General features: G+C 41.8%; 1 protein-coding gene across 2 annotated transcripts in view; it reads right to left on the reverse strand.

Moving 5' to 3' along the window:
- The window catches only part of vps39 (VPS39 subunit of HOPS complex), a 128,547-nt gene that overhangs the window by 77,045 nt on the left and 27,199 nt on the right, over positions 1-24,303 (reverse strand). For both annotated transcript variants that reach the window (XM_072264657.1, XM_072264664.1), the window contains exons 4-5: positions 13,139-13,181; positions 6,121-6,215 (exon numbers count right to left, since the gene is read on the reverse strand). In XM_072264657.1, coding sequence (XP_072120758.1) covers positions 6,121-6,215; positions 13,139-13,181 — 138 coding nt within the window. The remainder of the gene's footprint in view (positions 1-6,120; positions 6,216-13,138; positions 13,182-24,303) is intronic.

The following is a 24,303-nucleotide window of genomic DNA, read 5'->3' on the forward strand; positions in this document are numbered from 1 at the left end:
TGTGCTGGCACCAGTGGGATCAGCAGTTGGTCTGCCACCTCTCTTCAGGAGAAAGAGAGATAAGGAAAAACAATGGAGCAGCATTTGGAGATGTTAATGAAGGGACGGGAGAGTTTAACAGAAGGAGACACGGTCTGAGAGCTGTCAAGATCGGCTCCTCTTTGAACCCTGAACTGTTTGAAGTGATGGACAGGCGATACCCCAGCAGGGGGATAAAAAGGGACAGGTTCGCTAAGGCAACACACACATGACACCCCGAGGTAACGAGACCCTGGAAGCAGTGCGTCTCCCACAAGTTGGTGGGAGTTTTTGGAGGGCTGGTCGCGGGACCAAGCCATAGACGCACAGGGTGGAAAGGAACGATCGGCAGGAACCTGGTGTGTGTCCGCCCTTGCCTGGGTGCCAGGTTCACTGTAGAGGAATGGAGGGGTCACAGTCGGTGACCTCAGAAGACATTACAAAGGGCTCGCCCGAAAGCTGACTGCGAGGAATATCGAAGGTCTGTGTGGAAGCCGTTTTTGAATATTTATTCGCTTTCTCTCTCTCTCTCCACAGCAGTGATTACTGTGAACTGAACTGAACTCAATTGAACTGAACTTTGCGTCACTTTGAAACTGGTCATTTACCCCTAGACGACGATACAGCTTGATTGATCCTATTATCCTAGTTTCTGTGTACATGTGTGTTTATTATTGCTGAACTGTTGTATTCATTATCCTTTTGATTGGAGTACCGTGTTGCTTATTTCTTTAATAAAACTTTCTTAGTTCCAGTAATCCAGACTCCAACTGAGTGATCCATTTCTGCTGGTTTGGCAACCCATAAGACCATAAGACAAAGGAGCAGAAGTAGGCCATTCAGCCCATCGAGTCTGCTCCGCCATTTTATCATGAGCTGATCCATTTTATCCTATTTAGTCCCACTGCCCCGCCTTCTCACCATAACCTTTGATGCCCTGGCTACTCAGATACCTATCAATCTTTGCCTTAAATACGCCCAATGACTTGGCCTCCACTGCTGCCTGTGGCAACAAATTCCATAGATTCACCACCCTCTGACTAAAAAAATTTCTTTGCAATTCTGTTCTGAAAGGGCGCCCTTCAATCCTGAAGTCATGCCCTCTCGTACTAGACTCCACCATCATGGGAAACAACTTTGCCACATCCACTCTGTCCATGCCTTTTAACATTCAAAATGTTTCTATGAGGTCTCCCCTCATTCTTCTGAACTCCAAGGAATACAGTCCAAGAGCGGACAAACGCTCCTCATATGTTAACCCTCTCATTCCCAGAATCATTCTCGTGAATCTTCTCTGTACCCTCTCCAACGTCAGCATATCCTTTCTTAAATAAGAAGACCAAAACTGCCCACAGTACTCCAAGTGAGGTCTCACCAGTGCCTTATAGAGCCTCAACATCACATCCCTGCTCCTATACTCTATTCCTCTAGAAATGAATGCCAACATTGCATTCGCCTTCTTCACTACTGACTCAACCTGGAGGTTAACTTTAAGGGAATCCTGTACGAGGACTCCCAAGTCCCGTTGCATCTCAGAACTTTGAATTCTTTCCCCATTTAAATAATAGTTTGCCCGCTTATTTTTTCTGCCAAAGTGCATAACCATACACGGGGTTACGGGGTACGTAACACAACAGATAACCCCCAACAAATTTGCAAGTGAAGTATTGCTTAACCTGGAAGGACTGCTTGGGGCCTTGAATGGAGTTGAGGTTGGAGGTGAATGGGCATGTGCAGCACTTCTGTTCCTCGCAGGGCTAAGTGCCAGACGGGGGTTTAGTGGAGAGGGATGAATGGACAAGGGAGTCACGGACAGAGAAATCACTGCAGAAAGTGGGGGTGGGGGGGGGAAGAGGCGGCGGGTGAGGTAAAGATGTGTTTGGTGGTAGGGTCCTATTGAAGATGGTGGAAATGATGGTGAATGATGTGTTGGATGTGGAGACTCATGGGGTGGTAAGTGAGAACAAGAGGAACTCTATCCCTGTTAAGTCAGTGGGAAGATGGAGTGAGCGCAGATGTCCAGGAAATGGAGGAGATATGGGTGAGGGCAGTATCAATTGTGGTGGAAGGGAAACCCGAATCTTTGAAGGAGGACATCTCTGGCGTCCTGGAAAGGAAAGCCACATCCTGGGAACAGATACAGTATAGATGAAGGAACTGAAAAAAAGGAATGGCATTTTTACAGGAGTCAGGGTGGGAAGAGGTACAGTATAGTCAAGATAATCGTAGGAATTGGTAAATTTATAAAAAAAAAAATCTGTACACAGTTTGTCTCCAGAGTTAGAGGCAGAGAGACTAAAAAAGAGGTGTCAGAAATAGAGCAAGTAAATTTAATGGCAGGGTGGAAGTTGGAGACAAAGTTGATGAAATTGTCTAGCTCAGCATGGGTGCATGAAGCAGCACCAATGCAGCACGGTGAGAGTTGGGGAGCATTACCATGGAAGGCCTGGAACATGGACTGTTCCATGTAGCCAACAAAAAAGGGGGCACAGCTTGAACTAAGGACTGTTAAGTCTCCAGGCCCATGTAGTCTGCATCCCAGGATACAAAAATAAACGACTGCTAAGAGAGTGGAATTCATTGTTAGAATTCCTCAAAAATCCCATGATTGTAGAGAAGTGTCAGAGGATTGGAAAGCTGCTAGTATAATCTCATTTCTAAAAGGGAGGCAAAGCAGCAGGTATCTGTAGGCAGTAGCTCTATTGTAGAAAAAATATTTAAATCAATAATTAAGGAAACAATATCAATACATTTGGGAAATCATAATCTAATTAAGCAGGATCAGCATATCCTTGTGAAGGAGGAATTTGTAATCACAAGTTATTCTGTAGATGCTACAAATCCAAAGCAACTCACGTAAACTGCTGGAGGAACTCGAGGGCAACTTTTCCATTCGGAGGATGATGAGCATATGGAATGAGCTGCCAGAGGAAGCGGTTGAGGGAGGTACAATAGTATAATTTATGAAACACTTGGAAAGGTACATGGAGGGGATGGTTCAGGTGCGATCTGGTCAAATGTAGGAAATCAGGATAAGCTGGGTGGACAACGTGGTAGGCATGAACTGGTTGGGGTTGGGCTGAAGCATGTGTATCTGTGCAGTATACATGCACACATACACTGTGCCATGAATTACCTCTTTAAATGTCAGCCACTATTTGTCTATTGTCTTCCCTTATTTATCAGTGCAGTGCACTTTAGCTAACACCATCTTCATTCCACTGTAATTCCCTTTACTTAATTTAAGCACATTTGCTTCTAACCCAAGTTTCTATCTCTCAAATAGAGGACAAAATTATATCATATTACATCATTATTCTTTATCAGATCTAATTTAGTGTGTCCCCGGGTTTATCTACATACATTGTACTCCAAGAAACAATCCCAAATACACTATGAATGTTGTTGTAACTCCGCTTTTCAACTTGACTAATCCAATCTACATGAAGATTACAGTCTTCCGTGATTATCTTCCTGTTCTTTTTACATGGCCTCATTATTTGAATTATACTCTTTCCTACAGCGTGGCCTCTGTATGGGGAGTTAGGTGACGTGTCAGGGAGTTGGTGTGAGGGAGTAGTACCACCTTCCTCCAACCAGTATTTTCCTTCCCGTGGCTTTTGTTTAAAAACCTCAGTCTAAAGTTAGTATCCTCTGAGCACATATTACCTCTCACAGTTATATTTATCTAATCCTTCATTAACAGTGCCACTCCATAATCTTTTCCTTTTCACCTGTCCTCTCAAAAAGTCAAATACCCCTAAATATTTAGTTCTTGATTTTGTTCCTCTTGCTACTATGTCTCCATAATCATACCCATTCACCCACGTGCTGTTAGTTTAATTATCTCTTTACAAATGCTTTGTACATTAAGGCTACGTCCACACTATACTGGGTAAATCCGTAACCGAAGCCTTTTCTCTTCGTTTTGACCCTCCGTCCACACTGAAACGGCATTTTCCTCCCCCGAAAACAGAGCTTTTCTAAAACACTCCCCAGAGTGTTCAAATCTGAAAACGTTGGTTGGCCGTTGTAGTGTGTACGGGGTAACCGGCTAATTTTAAAAACGCTGTCATGACGTGCCGGAACAAAATGGTGGTGGCAGCACGACATTTCCTTGTTTTCTTGAACGCAACCTCCAACACCACAACAACATCTGACAATAGATGTGTAACAGCCTAATGTAACATTGTATGGAAATACAAGATAACACTGATGCAGACATGTTTTATACATTTAACAAGGCGCTTTATTTGTCATGGTCCCTTCTGGCAATCCCCCACCTTAATATTTACCTCAGGAATTGGGCCTCAATCCCCTCACTTAACATTTCCAATCATTCCCAGGTTCCACTAACTACACACACCTACTTTCCATCAGAAAATGCAGGATAAAGACCCTGTGATCTCAACAAGGAGCTGCCAATTCGTTGATTGACTCTGGTGTGAATAACCTTGTTTCATGGTTCTTAGGACTGTTAGTTCTAAAGGCTGATTTATACTTGTGCGTCAACTTGACGCCGTAACCTACGCGTGTTGTGAGCATTTATACGTGCATTGGTGTGTCTGTGCTGTTCTGCAACCTGCCCGCGCAAGGCTTCATGGTCATGGTAGTCTTTCTCGGGGTAAACAAGTTTAAAGCGAGCATCTTTTTTTTCGTAAAAGCGAAATGTGTCCTCCATAATTTCGAAGGTCTGTAAAGCTTTATGGAAAGCATTGCAGCCAGAGTTCCTTCCCTGCCCTTCAGTTGACCAATGGGAAGCTATGGCAGCGTAGGAGGAAATGCGATGCTACCAAGCCGGCCAATCAGTTGTTGCGGTCTGCGTTGCTGCGACGCGCAGTTACATTTTGGGAGAGGTGTGCGTCAGGCTATGGCGTAGGGTTCGCGGTGTCGCCGTACCTACAGCAACGAGTTGATGCACAAGTATAAATCAGCCTTAAGTCTAGCATCGCTCCTGGATTCTCCCCAAACCCAAGACTTCGGGTAAAGACTCTCCTGGAAACCGATTCCACGCCCAACTCTGCCCCCACGCCCGTGTTCTGCACTTGGGTTTGTCCACCGCCATGCTCGTGTAACATGATTAATGTATTGCTTGTGCAAGCATTCAATAGATGCAATTGTCACTTTTGCCCAGTAACTTGTTTTATTGCACATGTTAAATACAGCAAAGTAATACACAAAGACATGGCAAAAGTAAAGGCAAACAGATGAGATAACAGCAAATTTCACTTTTGCCCAGTAACAAGCCTTACTGCATTTAGTTGTAGCTGTCGTCCCTTTCATCGGTGAAGAGACTATGGCAGTAGGAAATGTTTCTGGACAAACGCGCACCAAGTCTTTCGTTTGGCAATTTCCTTTTAAATTTTTCTAGTCTGCAACTGGACAAATGCCCACCAAGTATACTGTTTCCTCTTCGCTTGTTTTCTGTGTGTCCTGCGCTTGCCCAGTAGAAGGAGATTCGCCCAAATATCTGTTCTAATGTGGACGGAGGTATTTTGAAAAATGCCTGGTGTGGATGCCTATCGCTTTTACGCGAAACCTATCTGGTTTCAAACTTATCTGGTTTAGTGTGGACGTAGCCTAAGATACAATGCTCTTAGGTTTGATTTTATAAAAATTATTTTTAATCTTTTTCATGCTCTGACCCTTTTTGCCTCCAAGCCTTCATTTCCCAGCCTTCGCTGCTTCTATTCGACTGTGGTTTCTTTATTTCTGTCCTTCTTTCAGTCTATCCATTCTCAACTCCAAGGAAGGCTGGTGAGATTCACTAATGGAAGGACATTTGAACAAGGTACCTGATAGGGCAAACATACCCCAGAACAAGCAGCAGCATCAGAAGAGGTAGGTAGAATACTACAGGAAGGAAGGAGATGGAGAGATATTTTGCCTTTTCTCAACTAACTCTGCATTTGTAAGGTGGGAGAATGGTAGAAATTACCAGCCATGAAACATGCATTCAAATGTTCCCTATTTTAAATCAGTGCTACAGGTTGAGACCTGATTGGGAAAAAAATGAAATTGTAGACATCATGACCATTATATTTAGATTTATTATTCCAGTAATAATACTAGGTACAACTGGCAGCACATGTTACCTCTTACCTTCAAATCACATGAGAAGAGACTAGCACCTTTAGCTTTTGCAACCATTGTAATTTGTTGGAATGTGAGTAAATCATGAACATAAATATTATTTTCTGCAGGGAAAAAGAAATATATATTTAAATTTTGTTAGAAGCATTTCTCCCTTACATAACAATTTCATTGATATTTGTCTTCTACTGCCGTTATTTTGGCAACTGCTTGAAAATCTCATTTTAGTCAGTATATACTACAGCATCAATTCTGCCTGCTCCAATAAACTATACTGTATATTGTTAAAGTTCAAGACACACTTTTAGTCTGGGCTTAAATGTCTCTGATTTTAACTCATTCTTCACCAAGACCTCAAAAAACCCTGCTTACTCAAATTTCCATTCCACTAGGAAGGACCAATTTTACTTCTGAGATTATCCAGTCAGAATGGACCAATCACCTCGACCACTATTCTATTATTACTTTACCTTTTTAACTGGCTTCTTAATGTTAAATTTCTGCACAAACAATGCCTATTTTTTTAAACTGAAGGCACTATTACGTTCAACCACTGATAAAGAATTTTGCAGAATTCTTGAATAATTAACAAAATGTTAGAACCACATTACAAACCATTTGCTAACACATTGTTTACGATAAAATTCAAGCTTTGTGCTCTTCTATGCCATACACATGAACAATTTGCAATAAGGTTTATTTTAGAAATTGCTATAAACTAGTTATATGTCAGAGATTTTGAGGAAAAGGGAGATATGTCAGCTACAACTGTATTACAGCTCAGTGATACAAGATGACAGATACTGTTGCACAGTTTTTATTAAGCTCACAATTCCTGTCACCAGATCTGAATTAGTTACAAATGTTTTGCTCCAATTCCTTAAACCACTCATATGATCATAGGATGTCAGAGAAGATGAAATCAAACCACTGGTAAAAGTATTAAATTACATGTAACTGTGTATCTCCTTTAATAGACATAAACTTGATACATGGCACACCAAGGAGCAGAGCGGAAGTCATCTCACAGCTCAGATGATGAGGGAATATGGGGAGAATGATTAGTGCAGTATCAATGTAAATGGGTGCTGGTGGGACCAAAGGGCTTGTTGCCATACGGTTTTCCTTTCTGACTCTGAGAGTCATGTTTTACTAACCATGCAAATAAAAAGTACAAAATTCAATTTGTGTTTTCAGCCAAGTTAGCTAAGCTGTAATGACATGGCATCTGTTAATCTCACCAGTTCCGGTCTGGGTGATTAAACCTGCTAACACTACAAAATCAAGATGCTGGAAAGCTAAAATAAAAACAAATGATGTTGAAATAGTTAAAAAGATAATGTAGCACCTGGAGATGGAGAAACAGAGGCAGTATTCCAGTCCATGACTTTTCATCCGAACAGGTAGCTTTCCAGTTGGTGTAAGTGGAAGCAACAGAAGCACTCCCTAAAACCACTGAACCCAATTTTGAAACAGGGACGTTGTATCATGCCTAGACTAAAAGTCCGGTGTTGCTCCCAGTATACTTCAATGAAATACTGTAGTCAAGGACCAGAAAAGTCATGAATGAGAGTGGGATAGAAAATTACAGCACCAAACAGTCCTGTAGCTTTGAGTCTGCTTGCAAACTGACAGTGATGTTTCACAAAGCAGTCACACACATTTGTCTTTAGTCTTTTCTAATCTAGGGGGCACTACTGTACGTTGCAAGCACTGTACTAAACTGCAAATTGGTGCTTCACCCGGACTGCTCAGAGACCTGGACTCTGGAAACAAAGGTGTTATATTCCCAGCATTTGCATGAGAAGGATAGTAATAATATTTATGATCAAAGAGTGAACCATAAATGGTGTCATGGGAGGAATGATTCCACTAGAATGTTAAAGAAAAAGGAAAGATAAATTTGGTGCTGACATTTTCTTTACTAATTAATTATTGACATACAATGCGGAACAGGCCCTTCTGGCCCTTCGAACCGCATCGCCCAGCAATCGCCTAATTTAATCCTAGCCTAATCATGGGACAATTTACAATGACCAAATACCCTATGAACTGGTACACCTTTGGATATTGGGAAGAAACCAGAGTACCTGGAGGAAACCCACGCAGTCACGGGGAGAACGTACGAAGTCCTTAAAGGCAGAGGCGGGAATTGAACCTGCATCTCTGGTACTGTAAAACATTGCGCTAACCACTATGCTATTGTGCCACCCAAGGAGGTTTCTGAAATAAATATAAAATTGAACCTTACCTTACTCACTTTATACTTATGACTGTGTGACTAAGCACAGCTCCAATGTCATATTCAAGTTTGCTGACGGCACTACCATTGTAGGCCAAATTAAAAGTGATGACGAATCAGAATATTGGAGAGAGATTGAAAATATGGCTGAGCGGTGCTATAACAACTTCTTACTCAATGTCAGCAAGACCAAAGAGCTAATTATTAACTACAGGAGGAGGTCCATGAGCCACTCCTCATCAGAGGTGCAGAGGGTCAGCAACTTTAAATTCCTCAGTCCTTTTTTAGGAGTTTCCAAAGATTCGACATGTCATCTAAAACTTTGACGAGCTTCCATCAGGCTCTTGAACCTGAGGGGATAACTTTAACCTCACTTGCCCATTGTTGCTTAAGGACTCACTTTCAAGGACTCCATCTCATGTTCTTGATATCTATTGTTTATTTATTACTCTTTTTTTTCTTTTGTATTTGCACAGTTTGTTGTCTTTGGCATACTGGTTGAACACCCAAGTTAGTGCGGTCTTCCATCAGTTCAGTTATGGTTATTATTCTATTATGGATTTACTGAGCATGCCCACAAGAAAATAAATCTCAGGGCTAATTAGCTGCTTGGTCTTACTGACATTTAGTAAGAGGCGTTGTTATGGCACCATAAATATATGGTGACATATATGTACTTTGATAATAAGTTTACCTTGAACTTTGAAAGCCAATGTTTCCAGGAAAGCAAGGGGAAGAAAAAGCTCACAAAGACAGAAAATTCTGGAGGATCTCAAATCAGGCAGTACTCATGGCAAGGGAAGCAGTTAACCTTTCATCAGCTGCTGAGCATCTCTAGCTTACTGTGATTTAAGCAGATTTCCATCTTCAGCGAGTTTTTGCTGTAAAATTTATGATTCATCACTGCTGAGGATTTCTGAGTTTATTATTTCCAATTACTCATAAATTTAAGGATTTCATTTCTTTGGCAGAAAGGAGGAGAAAATGCAAACTATAGAGCACTACATTAAAGGGGGTATAGAGTGATCTTGGCAATAGCCAGACACGTTGAAAGTGCAGTTAATAATGCACAAAGTATACTGGACTTCATAGGTGGAAACAAAGGGGCAAAAAATGATGCTGGAACCTTTGTAAAGCATATTTGGCTACAAATATGGTACTCCATTCATTCAGAAAGGAAACAAAGATGCTAGAGAAAATATAGACAATTAACTTATAGACTATTCTGGGAATGAAGAGGGGACTACTTGTGTAGCCTCTTTATGAGGAAGTAGATCAGATTAATGAAGAAAGTGCACTTACTGCGATGTTAACTGAATTTTCAAAACACTTGTAATAAGATACTGCAAGACAGATTTGTCATTAAGACTGAACTATGGACTAAAAGAGGCTGCAGCTTAGAACATTGGCTAAGTGACGTGAAGCAACTGTGCATGACTACTCTATTTGTTAGACTAGATGGAAGTGCCTAGTGGCGTGGCCCTGCAGTGGGTACTAAGCCCACTGCTCGTCTTTATATTAATGACTTGAATGTGGGAGACAGGGCACAATTGTCAAATCTGCAGACAACACAAAACTCGAAAACACAGTAAACTGTGAGGAGGATAGTACTGGACTTCAAGGGGAAGGTTGAGAAAGAACCTCGTGGGAGAGTATCAAATTGGAGCAGGACAAATTAGGAAAACATTAGGCATGAATTAGGGAGTTAGTTGGAAACAGCTGCTTTTGGGCAAGTTCATATCTGATTTGTGGAAGATGTTTAAAGACCAACTGCATAAAGTATAAGACAGAAGCAAGGACAAAGATGGCAAAGTAAGAGAACCTCAGATGTTGAGAGAGATAATGAATTTAGTCAAGAAGAATAGGAAAAGTATGTAAAGCTCAGGAAGATAGAATCAAACACAGCCCTCAAGGATTATAAAGAAGCCAGAACAAGAAACTCAAGAATGGGATTAGGAAAGCCAGGGAGGGTCATGAAAGGTCCTTGGCAAGTAGGATAACTAGGGAGAGGGTAGGACCACTCAAGTAGGATAACTAGGGAGAGGGTAGGACCACTCAAGGATAAAGGGGGAAACATTTGCTTGGATGCAGAGGATGTGGGTGAGGACCTTAATGGGTACTTTACATCAGTATTTACCAATGAGAAGGATGTGGAGGATATGGAGATCAGTGCTGAATATAATGATATTGTAGGGAATTTTGAGGTAAAGGACAAGGTAGTGTTGGATCTCGTAAAGAGTATTAAGATCGATTAGTCCCCAGGGCCTGATGGGATATATCCTAGGTTACTGAGATAGGCAAGAGATTGCTGAGGCCTTGACTGATATATTTATGACACAGCTGATGTTCTGGAGATTGGTGAGTAGCTAATGTTGTCCGATTATTCAAGAAGGGAAAGAGGAATACTCCTGGAAACATTATAGACTGATTCTGCCAGCAGGAAGGGAGATTCTGGGTATGGTTTTGCACAAGTCACTAGACCAAATAACGAAAGCAATTCCGCAGAGACAACTCTGTTTTGAAGTCTGAGGATGTGGTGAGGATGTGGAAGACATATTGTGCAACATACTTAGGAGAACAGAATTTGTTCCACAGTTGGGTAAGTCAACTTTGTCAGGCAATGAATCTTTGTTTCTTGGTTATGTTTTCTTCATAAAACATGAAGCCATTTTTCAGGAGTTTTTTTGTGAGGGGATTTGAAACAGGTAGGAAGACGGGAGTCAATAGTTTGGGTTGTTGAGCAATTTTTCAAGGAGGAGAACATTCTGCTCATCAACATTCTCGATTGTGTAACAGATGGGGCACCATCAAAGACAGGACGCCACCAATGGGTAATTACTTTCTTGAAAAAAGCTGTACCTAACATATTTACCATTAACTGTAAATATGCAATTCATTGTCATCTTGTTGCAAAATATCCTAAATGATCAGCTGCACAAATCATTAAATACTGTTATCACAGCAGTAAATAAAATCAAGCCCCATGCTCTCAATTTTCGACTATTTCAAGAGCTTTGTATTGAGAATGATGAACAGTTTGAATGCTTGCTGTTGTACACAGACGTCAGGTGGCACTCAAAAGGAAACCGCCTGGGACACTTTTATGTGCTTTTGGAAACTGTGATAAAATTCCTTGAAGACTCAAATGCTTCATTCAGTAATCAACAAGGATATTAGGCATAACATTGCATATTTGTCAGAATTATTTGCAAAGTTTGATCTTCTGCAAGGAAATGATGTGAATTTTATCAAAGTCAAATCAGTCGTCTCCACGTTTCTGTCCAAGTTAACCCTATTTAAATACAACACTGGCCATTTCATCCTTTTCCAATTTCTGAGCCTCTCTGAGTTGAAAGAGAAAGAAAGAATGTCAGAAGATGATCTTGAAGTACACTGTGACCATGTGGGAAGATGCCTAAAGAAATGTCAGAGAGATTTTAGGATTTTCTCTTGATCCAAATTCCAGATTGGGTAATAAATCCATTCCTACATACTTATGAGGAATTAACACAAAGGATGGAAGAAGAACTGATCTCACTAAAAATGAATTTGAGCTGAAGGCGAGGTTCAAAAAAATCATATCAAGACGTTTGATTGCAGAAATAAATCTCCGTAATCTATCCTGTACTGTGGAAAAAGTCAAGATGTTCTTTATTGCCTTTCTAACATTATATTTAGGAGAGCAGTTTCAGTGCAGTTGCCTAACTTCTTTCAAAGCAACAGAACAGACTGCAAATTACTGAATGTGGGAATCTGAGTGACATTCATGATGATGTCGAGAAGCTGGTATCACTGCACCAAGCCCAGCTGTCTCTCTGAAAGCTCAAAAAGCAATGAAATAGTGAATAGATGGACTACTAATGTACATTCTAAAATTATTGATGAAAATTGTTTTTACTGTAATTAAATAAAGAAATAATGTTATTTGTAGCTATTCTATTCTGGGGTTCATAGAGAACTTGTAAGGAAAGAAAATGCAAGGTCTTAGAGAGTGGGGCAAAGGCTAGTTTTTGGAAAGATCTGGGCATGATGAAGGTTTTTAGATACAAGGTCAGACTGCTCTCCTAGCAAAAATGGAGGCTAAGCAGACATTTGATAGGGGTATACAAATTCACAATGGATAAATGTAGCAGATGGTTCAAGGACTAGGAAATCCAGCCTCCGAGAAAGAAATGTGGAAATGAGATGCAGTTGAGCACTCAACACAGGATTGTTCAGACACGATGGGCCTCCTCCTGTCTTTGGTGATGAACCTGAGTAAGGTACACATCACATTTTCTGCATCTCAGTATTTTCTCGTATTTTGCTTCAGATTTGAGTGCAAGCTCAAATTATAGTCTGCCCGGTTTAACCTCGTCACCTGAATGAAAGCTAAAATACCTATTCCCTTAATGGACACGGGGCTACCTTTTTTAGTGTTCTGATTTCTCAGTTTGCTTTCTTTATTCCTTAACATCTACTTAGCAAAAGACATGATCTTTTGTGGAAAGTAATTTGTATGGGGATAACTCACTGACAGCTTGAGATACTGTAAGCAATCATCCAGAGACATTTTGGTGCAAATTTTGTGAAGTTGATTATGACAACAGAATAAAATCTACAGGTAACACCAATCAAGATAATGAAGCAAATGAATTGTTATGTACATGATTAATTTTCTTTTATAAATTTAATCACCCATCCATTTTATTTCATGTACAACAGTTAACCTACAAACAGCTTAATTCTCTTAAAATCAGACTTTGATTCAAAGGTAAAACATAAGCTTTTAATTTTTTTACTTACCCAAGAGTGAAATCAGTATCTTAAATTGCGATACCACATAAAGCTAGAAGACCAAAACAAAAAGGCATTAATTCAGTTAAATCACCATCATGAAAAACCACAGGACACCTGCTACTCATATTTAAGATTCCATTTAAACAGAGCAAACAGGAAACACAGCATATTGTTGAATGAAAAAAAATGAGGTAGTATGCCAAGCGAAGGGATAGAAGGGATTGACACATGATGCACCAGAATGGTAAATAAGCAAGAAGGAGCAAAACTGCTTGTAACATGACAACTAATCAAATTATTCATTCAGATGGCCATGTCTTGATATAAATAATATATTAACAACTGCACTTATATGTAAATAAACAGGGAATCAGTCTGGGCACATTATTATACTGAGGATTTCACGACATTATTACTGAGGCAAAGTTCGATAGTAAACGTACTACCAAAGTACATATATGATACATCACCAGATACCACCCTGAAATTGATTTTCTTGCAGGCATTCACATCAGAACAAAAAAAACAACAAAATCAATAAAATCTGCACACAAAGACTGACAAGGAAACAATGAGAAAAAACAAAAGCAAACAATAATAAATGAGAACATGATCTGTAGAGTCCTTGAAAGTGAATCCACAGATTGTGTTCAGTGTTGTGGTGAGTGAAGTTCTCCATGCTGGTTCAGGAACCTAAGGTTGAAGGGTAATAACTGTTCCTGAACCTGGTGGTGTGCGACCTCAGGCTCCTGTGCCTTTTTCCCTATGGCAGTAGCAAGAAGAGAGCATGGCCTGGGTGGTGGAGGTCCTTGATGACGGACGCTGCTCTCTTGTGGCAGTGCTCTTTGAAAGTGTGCTCAAATGTGGGGAAGGCTTTTCCTGTGATGAACTGAGCTGTGTTCAACACTTTCTGTAGGCTTTCTGTTCTCGGGCATTGGTGTTTCCATACCTGGCCATTATGTAACAGTCAGGATACACTCCACTGTATAAAAAACTGTCAGTTTCAAATGACATGCTGAATCTTTGCAAACCTTTATGAAAGACGAGGCAGTGCCGAGTCTTCTTTGAGTTGGCACTTACAAGCTCATTCTAGGACAGATCCTCCGATAACAGCCAGGAATTTAAAGTTACTGACCCTCTCCACCTCTGATCCCCGAATGAGCACTGGCTCATGGACCTCTGACTTCTTCCTCCTGTTGTCAATAATCAGTTCACAAACAAGAGAAAATCTGCAGGTGCTGGAAATCCTGCCCAAGGGGTTCGGCTCGAAAGGTCGACTGTACTCTTTTTCATAGATGAATTTAGAATTTATTTAAATCTTACATCCCACAACGTGAGGGAGTAAAACTCTTCATGTTATGATTCTGTTGCAATGTACAGACAAGTGAATTTAAAAGTCTAATAGCTTGTAGAAAGAAGCTGTCCCCTAGCCTGTCGGTTCTGGCTTTAATGCTGCGGTAGTGTTTGTCAGAAGGAAGCAGCTGAAACAGTTTATTATGGGGTGACTGGTGTCCCCGATGATCTTCCAGGCCCTCTTCCTGCACCTGCTGTTATAAATGTTCTCAGTGGAGGGAAGTTCACATCCACAGATGCACTGGGCTGTCCATACCACTCTCTGCAGTGCTCAGCGATCAAGGTTGGTGCAGTTCCCATACCAGGCGGTGATACAGCCAGTCAATATGCTCTCAGTGGTGCCTCTGTAGAATGTCTTGAGGATTTGGGGCCCATGCCAAATTTCTTCAGTCGTTTGAGGTGGAAGAGACACTTTTTTTGCCACAAAGCCGGTGTGTATAGTCCAGGCGAGATCACTGGTGATGTGTACACCGAGGAACTTGAAGCTACTCACTCTCTCAACTGCAGACCCATTGATATTGATCAGGCCGAGCCTGTCTCTGCTCCTCCTGTAATCCACAATCAGCTCTTTTGTTTTTTGGACATTGAGGGAGAGGTTGTTATCCTGGCACCACTGTGTCTGTCTCATCACCGCTAGAAATAAGCCCAATCAAAGTCATGTCATCTGTGAACTTGATCAGCAGATTGGAGCTGTGTGTGGCAGTGGGTGTAAAGGGAGTAGAGAAGGGGACTCAGGACACAACCCTGGGGGGCAACTGTGTTGAGGGTCAGACGGGCAGAGGTGAGGGAGCCCATCCTTATCACCTGTTGGAAATCCAGCAGGAGGTCTAGGATCCAGCTGCACAAGGCGGGGTGCAGTCCAAGGTCTCTGAGCTTCCTGTCGAGTCTAGAGGGAATTATAGTGTTGAATGCTGAGCTGCAGTCCAGGAACAGCATTCTAACGAATGCATCCCCCTTCTCCAGGTGAGTGAGGATGGTGTGTAGTGCTGTGGCTATGGCATCATCAGTAGACTGGTTCCATCGGTAGGGGGTCAAGTGTGGGTGGTAGCAAGCTGCAAATGAAGTTTATAACCAGCCTCTCAAAGCACTTGCTTATAATTGAGGTGAGTGCGACAGGACGCCAATCGTTCAGGCATGCTACCTTGGTTTTCTTAGGTACAGGGACAATAATGGACAATTTGAAACAGGAGGACACTACACACTGGGGGAGGGAGAGATTAGAAATGTCCATAAACACACCAGCCAGCTGTTCTGCTGAGTTCCTCCAGCATTTTTTATATGTTGAGTCAATAATCAGTTCTTTGGATTTGCTGATATTGAGTGTGAGGTTGTTGTTGTGGCACTCAACAAGATTTTCAATCTCCCTCCAATGTACCAAATTGTCACCAGCTTTGATTTGGACAACAACTGTGGCGTCAGCAGCAAGCTTAAATATAGTGTTAGATCTATTCTTAGCTTCACAGTCATAAGTGTAAAGTGAGAAGAGCAGGGGGCTAAGCACACAGCTTTGTGGTGCATCTGTGATGAAGGTGATTGTGGAAGAGATGTTGTTGCCAATCCAAACTGACTGGGGTCTGTAAGTGAGGAAATTGAGGATCCTGTTGTATAAGGAAGTATCAAGGCCTAGGTCTTAGAGTATATTGATCAGTTTTGAGAGGATGATGGTGTTGAATATTGAGCTGTAATCAATGAAGAGCATCCTGATGTATGTATCTTCACTGTCCAGATGTTCTAGAGTTGAGTGGAGAGCCAATGAAATGGCCTCTGCTGTTCACCTGTGGTGAAGGTAAGTAATTTGGAGCAGATCCAAGTCACTTCTCGGGCAGGAGTTGGTATGTTTCAAAGCACTTCATCACAGTGGATGTAAGTGCAACTGGATGACAGTCATTGAGGCAGGCTACTACTTTCTTCTTGGGCACTGGTGTGATTGAAGCTTGCTTGAAGCAGGGGGACCTCAGATTGTGAAAGCAAGAGGTAAAAGATGTTAGTTGATTACACAGGACTAAGTACTCAACCAGGTACACCGTCTGGGCCAGATACTTTCCGTGGGTTCACCCTCCTGAAGGATGCTTTCAGGTAGGTCTCAGAGACTGAAATCACAGGGTCTTCAGTGCTGTGGGAGTTCATGAAAGTTCCTTGATGTTTTGTAAGTTAAAGTGAACATAAAAGGCATTCAGCTCATCTGGGATCGAACCTTGATGGCTTTGCTTTTTCAGGAGGTGATAGAGTTCAAGCCCTGCCACAGTTATCAGGCATCTGTGTTTCATGTTTAGTCCAGAATTGCCACTTTGCATGTGAGATGGCTTTCCGGAGAGCATTCCTGGACCTCTCGGATTTTACCAGGTCACCAGTCCTGAACCTTACTGATCTAGCTCTCAGTAGATTGTGGATCTCTTGGTTCATACACGGTTCCTGGTTGGAAAAGACTGAATGATTTCATGGGTACACACCTGTCCATGGATGCCTTTATAAAGACCATAGCATTCATTGCATATTAATTCAAGTCCTCTGAATGTGGCCAGATACAGACTCCAAATAATCCCATAGCCACTCCTCTGCCTCCCATGACTACCGCTTTGTTGTCCTTCCCTCTGGTGTCTTGCTTTCTAGCTTCTGCCTTTACGCAGGTAGGAGGACAGCCAGGTTATTGGATTTCCCAAAGTGCGGCCTACGGATGGAATGCTAGGCATTCTTCATGGTAGTGTAGGAGTGGTTGAGTGTGTTGGGACCCCCGGCTCTGCAGGTGATGTGCTGATGGTACAGGACAGTGATTTCTTCAAGTAAGTCTGATTGAAGTACTGGGAAAGGCATCAGCGTTGGCTGTTGGTTGTATGCTAACCATGGCATTCAATATATCAAGAGCTTGCTTAACCTCTGCCTTTGTAAACTGTATGTAAACTGCAGTCAGGATCACGATGCAGAACTCTCTTGGTAAGTAGAATGATACTTAAATCATTAGATGTTCTAAGTCAAGAGAACAAGATTGCAACAAGATTGCGACAAGACTGCTAGTCCAAGCACCATGAAGAGTTTGTCACAAAATACAGTCCTTCAATTATTGCCGCCTTCGAATCTATAGTTCAGTCCATCCAGTGGATTGAGAACACCTGGGCTGCAGCGCTGGGTCCAGAGTGAGCCACATCCCAGTGGAACAGAATACAGGAATCTCTCATTTCCTATCTGCAGGCTGAGAATAAATGGGGAAGGCATAAAACAAGTAAAGAACTTTTGCTACTAAGGAAGCTGGGTGACATCAGATGGCAGGTGCGACTTGGACATCAAAAGAAGAATAGGGATGGCAAAAGACACCTTTACGAGAATGAAGAGTATACTGACCAATATACTAAACTAGGCATGACAACCCGCCTCAGAGTACTGAAATGTTACGTTTATCCAGTGATGTTATATGACTCAGAATGTTGGACAATATCTAGTAACACGAGGATACGAATTGTAGCAGCAGAGATGTGGTTTTTGAGCAGGATGCAAAGAAGAAGAAGAAGAAGAATATCTTTATTGTCATTGTTGTGGAGCAATGAAACACAGTTTAGCAGCTCAACGTTTTGCAGCATGACAAAGAATATATACATAAAATAAACTCTAAAACCTCAGGAGTGCAGTCCAAAATTAATAATATATGGATGGGGGGGGTAGGACCATTGCACACCTGCCATTCCTGGAAGTGTGATGCATTTAGCTGCCGCTGTCTTGGGGGGGGGGGCAGGAGAAGGGAAGGGGGCTGTTATACATTTCACTGCTTGTGGGTAGAAGCTGTTAAGGAGTCTCTTTGTTTTCGTCCTTAATGCTCTGTATCTCTTCCCAGAAGGTAGAGGGGAAAACAGGTGATGTCCAGGATGAGTAGGATCCTTTGAAATACAAGTAGCCTTCTTTTGAAGTCTGCCAGTATAAATGTCTCTGAGGGAGGGTAATGTTGTGCCAGTAACCCGCTCTGCTACCCTCACCACCCGCTGCAAGTCCTTCCTGTTCTGTTCTGTGCAGCTGGCAAACCACACTGCACAGCAATACGTCAGGAGGCTCTCTATAGCTGTCCGATAGAAGTTGATCAGCAGGTGATGAGAGAGGAGAGCGTGCTTTAGCTTCCTTAGGAAGTAGAGCCTCTGTTGGGCCTTCCCCACCTGATAAGAGATATGGGCAGTCCAGGTGAGGTCAGCCGAGATGTGGGCGCCATGGAACTTGACACTGTCTACTCTCTCCACCTCTTTCCCGTATGTGTGCAGAGCAGAGTGCTCGATGTGCTTTGATTTCCTGAAGTCTACTATCAGCTCCTTGGTTTTTGTGATGTTCAACTCCAGGTTATTACGACAACACCATTCTGTCAAATGTTGTACTTCCTCCCTATAGGCTGTCTCATCACAGTCTGATATGATACCTATCAGGGTGGTATCGTCAGCAAATTTGACAATGGTGTTGGTGGAGTAAATGGTAGAGCAGTCATGGATGAAAAGAGAATAGAGGATGGGGCTGAGAACACACCCCTGTGGTGCACCGGTGTTCAGGATGAGAGTAGATGATGTGTGTTCTCCCATCCTGACACTTTGTGGTCTGTTACTCAGAAAATCCAGTATCCATGACCACAGTGAACTGCCAATATCGTGGACAAAACGAATATCTAACGAGTATGTCATGAACAGAGCAAACACAAAAAGAGAAATAATGTATGAGATCATGAAAAGGCAACGTAACTTCATTGGACATGTGATTAGGAAAGAGGAATTACAATGCATGGTAATTATGGGAAAAATTGAAGGGAAGAAAACAAGAGGAAGACAAAGACAAATGATGATGGAGACAGCAGCCAGAGAATTGGAAATGAATACCAATGAATTGATCCACTTGACCCGAAACAGGAGTGTGTGGGCCATGGCAGTCAAAGCTCAAACTGGGCATGGCACCTGATGATGATGACAGCAATGTTGGCTTAGGTCTTCAATCTTGTTCTCCATTGATTACACATTGGTCAGAAGAGTGCTTGGGAGAAGTAACCTCATATTTCGACGCTTTGATCTGGCTTAAAGTCCGCCCTGGCGCTCTTTCTTCCAGCAATGGCCGAGTTTCATCTGTTTCAAGGTGCTGAACCCTCATTCCTGAGAGCTAAGTTTGCCGAATCCTTCAAGAGACTGTAAGATCGCTACTTTGTTTAGACAGTTCAAAAGTACATTTCTTAAAGGGAATTATGGGTTGTGGATTGCAGCAATCATAGTACAGAAGTATATCTAGTAGTTTTGCGAAATGCTCACAACAACGTTGTCATGTATTGCCAGCGCTATCTTAGGAAGAGAGGAGCAAATATGTCAAATATGGAACAATGTCATTGTACTCAATCAGGACAATGCAAAATGACTAGCTCCTGCAAGATGGATATTCAAATAATAGGAAAGTTGTGTGAAGTAAGCTCTGCAGATGGAACAAAGAGGCTCTGTTCAAAGAGAATTATACCATATTGCTATAAATTAAGGAACCGCAGCTCTTGATCCTCTAACACTCTCCAGTTGCCAAAAATTAGACAATATTCTCAGTAACAAAGTCTAATCTCATCCTCAGAATAACAGTGCACCCAAACTGATTCCCTTATCCCAACACAAGCACCAGCAGAGAAATCCTTCCAATATCTATCAAAGGGAAGATGTAATAGGAATCACCCTTGATAATGATGTGAGCTGTGACCTAGCTGAAAGGTCTTCGAACTCTCCAATACATACAGAAAGTCAGTGGTCACCACACAAGCATGTGACTTCTACTACAGGCCAACAAAACTCTGGGGAAAGAGTATATGCAAAGATCCAACCTAGCCTTGCCTATATGTAACCCGTTTTAATGACTTCAATTGATCTAGTAAAGTGAAATAATGCCATTTCCATCAGTTTGTTTTTTTCCTTTTTATTAAAAGTTGCTAAATTATTTTAAATGTTATATATGTTTAAATGATCCCAGGAATGAAATGGTTCACATATGAGGAGCGTTTGATGGTTCTGAGGCTGCAAAGTTAGAAGAACGAGGGAGAGATCTCATTCAAACCTAATGAATATTGAAAGGCCTAGATAGAGTGGAGAGGATGTATCCTATAATGGGGGAGTCTAGGACAGCCTGAAAATAGAAGGAAGTCCATTTAGAACAGAGATGATGAGGAATTTCTTTAGTCAGAGGATGGTGAATTTATTTATCCCTGATTTCCATACTTTCCCTGTGGCCTGATAAACTATTTTCCCTGATGTGCCTGATGTACTCAATTTCCCTACCTTAACAGTCAGTGAATTCAAGATCACAGCCATTCTGTCTCTTTTTAAAAACATGATTATGTATTTTCTTATGCTTTGTTTCAGTTATTTGGTTCTCAAACTATCCACTAACACCAACAGATCATTTCAATGTATCCTATCTATACCATCACGACCTTGTAACACCTCTCCCAAATCTCCTCTCAGCTGCCCATGTTCCAAGTACCACAATACCAATTCTAACCGATACCTGAAATTCCACATTCCTGACCAAATGTCAGCTTGATTCAGTGGTTGGGAAAGTTGGAGTCCATTACTAAGGAAGAGGTTTCGGAGTACTTGGAGGCACATGATAAAATAAGACCAAGTCATCGTGGTTTCCATAAGGGAAACAAATCCGTTGGAATTTTTTGAGGAAATAACAGGCAGGATAGACAAAGGATGTTTACTTGGGTTTTCAGAAGGCCTTTGACAAGGTGCCACACATGAGGCTACTAGACAAGATAACAGCCCATGCTACTACAGGAAAAATACTAGCAAGGATAGAAGATTGCTGACTTGCAGGAGGTAAAGAATGGGAATAAAGGGGGCCTTTTCTGGTTGACTGCTAGTGACTAGTAAGTGGTGTTCTGCAGAGGTCAATGTTGGCAACACTTCTTTTCAAGTTATACGTAAATGATTTGGATGGAATTGATGGCCTTGTGGCAAGATTGCAGACAGCATGAAGATAGGTGGAGGGGCAGGTAGTGTTGAGGAAGAAGGGAGTCTGCAGAAGGACTTAAACAGATTAGGAGAACAGTCAAAGAAGTGGCAGTTGGAATACAGTGTAGAGAAGTGTATGGTCATTCACTTTAGTAGAAAAAATAAAGGCATTCGCTCTTTTCTCAAATGTGGCGCAAATTCAGAAATTAGAGCTGCAAAGGAACTTGCAAGTTTTCCTGCAGGATTCCATCAATGTTAACTCGCAGGTCGAGTCAGTGGCAAGGAAAACAAATGCAATTGCTAGCATTTCATTTCAAGAGGCCTAGAATACAAAAGGATATAATGCAGAGGCTTTATAAGACACTGGTCAGACTGCACTTGGAATATCGTGTGCAGTTTTGAGCTCCTTATCCAAGAAAGGATGCACTGGCATTAGAAAGGGTCCAGAGGAGGTTCAGGAGAATAATCCCAGGAAGAAATGGGGAGGGCAGGGGGAGAGCTCACTGAAGCCTATCAAATATTGAAAAGCCTAGAAAGAGTGGATGTAGAGAGGGTGTTTCCTAATGTGGGGGAGTCTAGGACCAGAAGATATAGCCTCAGAATTGGAGTACGTCCACTTAGAACAGGGAGATAAGGAGGAATTTCTTTAGCTAGAGGGTGGTGAATCTGTGGAATTCATTGCCACAGACAGCTGTGGAGGCCAAGTCATTGGGTATATTTCAAACAGAAGTTGATTGCTTCTTGATTAGTCAGGGCATCAAAGGTTACGGGGTGAAGGCAGGAGAATGGGGTTGAGAGGAATAATAACTCAGCCATGAATTTTATTTCTCACATCCACCTCACAACATGAGGGAATAAAAATCTTTATGTTGCATCTCCATCACTATGTACAAACAGTAAGTAAGAGAAATGTGGGAGGATATTGCCCAAACACTAAGATTGTATACATAATTGTTTTGTGTACACGTATAGACAGTCAAGTATGCCATCAGATCAATGTGTATTGATCAATCTGTTGGCCTGGTGAAAGAAGCTGTCCCGTAGCCTGTTGGTCCTGGCTTTAATGTTGCAGTACTGTATGCCAGATGGAAGCAGCTGGAACACTTTGTGGTTGGGATGGCTGGAGTCCCCGATGATCCTCCGAGCCCTTTTTACACACCTCTTGCTGTAAATGTCCTGAATAGAGGAAAGTTATAGTGGAGAATACTCGATGGGCCAGACGGCCTAATTGCGCTCCTATGTCATATGGTCTAACATGGGAAGGAGCCACAGGACTTAACAGCTCCAAATCACAGCCATCAAATGCATCCATATAGCCAGGAGCTTCAATATTGAAAAATTTTACAAATTAAGGAGACATATCAGGGAAACAATAACACTTGCCTTTATATGATGTAATTAATATAAAATACTGTAAGTCTCTCATTATTTATTCATTTCTCAGTAGGTGGATTTATTGCTCATCAGTAGGTGTCAGAAGAGGTGTCATTTGCCAAACACAGTTACGGTAGAGCATGTCATGGATAGCTGACTAGACACTCTCTTTTTGGAAATGGTCATTATCTAACAATTTTGTGGCTTATTTTGAAGCAAACTTTTTTTGAAGTAACTTGTAGTAAACTTTCACCACAAACAATGAAGAGGCGAATGAGGGCAAAGTGAACTCGGGAGATGTGCCCTGCTGGTACACTGCAAAATCAACGCACTCGGAGTTGGAGCCGTGCTGGTTGCAGTGGATAACTCAGAGACTGAGGAGTTCTAATGCCTATCCAATTTACCAGGGTGTGAGGGAGCTCCACTCTAAGTATTGAGCTGATTTGGTGAGGTTGAGAATAGCTTCTTCGGCAGTGAAATCCAGTCTGAAACGAATCGCTGGGCAGTATATTCTAGCCCTGGAGCGATTCACCACGGTGAGGTCCGGGTCCTAATGTGAGATACAACCCGCCGTTTGGACAATCTAAACGCCTTCCGAAATACACTGGAAAGGCAGGGTGCGGAGAGTTGGGAGTGGTTGGATCACTGTAAGTGCTGAGCCAATTTGGAGAGGTTGAGAACAGCTTCTCCAGCAGCGAAATCTAGACCTGGAACGATTCACCGTGGCAGGGCCTACTTCCTACTGCAAGGTTTGGGCAATTGAAATGCCAGCCCAGATAGTCTCAGGACTCCTCTCTCCGCAAGGCCCCTGGCTATTCTGCTTCATATCTGCGAACCATGCAGCGATTTTCCCAGCTAATATGATGAACTGAGTACTGAGGCTTTGGGCCTACTCCGAGCTGCTCCAAAGATTTGGATCTAAGGGCTCAATTTGAGTTGGAGTGCTGTTGTTGCTGCTCATTTCTACTGTTTGCATGATTTGTTTTGTTTTTTTCCCCCTCTTTCACTGTGGGTACTGGGGATTAGTCTTATTTTTTAAAATTCGATTCTTTCGGATTCCTTGTTTTGTGACTGCCTATTAAGCAAACAAATCTCAAATTGTATAATTGATATATTTGTTGATAATAAATGTACTTTGAATCTCTGAATCTTATTTGTTACTTGCTGCTTATCAGGCCACACTTGATCCTTGTCAACAGTACTGTGCAAAAGTCTTCAGCATATGTTAAAAACATTCAGTAAAGCGAAGTTTTCAAAAATGAAATGAAAATTTTGTAAACATCAAAAAATTGACTATAAAGAGTAGTAAACAGTAAAACAAATCTAAATCAAATCAGTATTTGGTGTGACCAGTTTTGCCTTTAAAACTATGTCAATTCTCTTTGGTACACTGTCATGCAGTTTTATAAGAAAATTGGCTGGTAGGTTGTTCCAAGAATCTTGGAGAACTTGCCGGAGTTCTTCAGCAGACTTTTGCTGTCTCTCTTATTTCTGTCTCTCCAGGTA

The sequence above is a fragment of the Mobula birostris genome, chromosome 1 (genome assembly GCF_030028105.1).
Source record: "Mobula birostris isolate sMobBir1 chromosome 1, sMobBir1.hap1, whole genome shotgun sequence".
NCBI lineage: Eukaryota > Metazoa > Chordata > Chondrichthyes > Myliobatiformes > Myliobatidae > Mobula > Mobula birostris.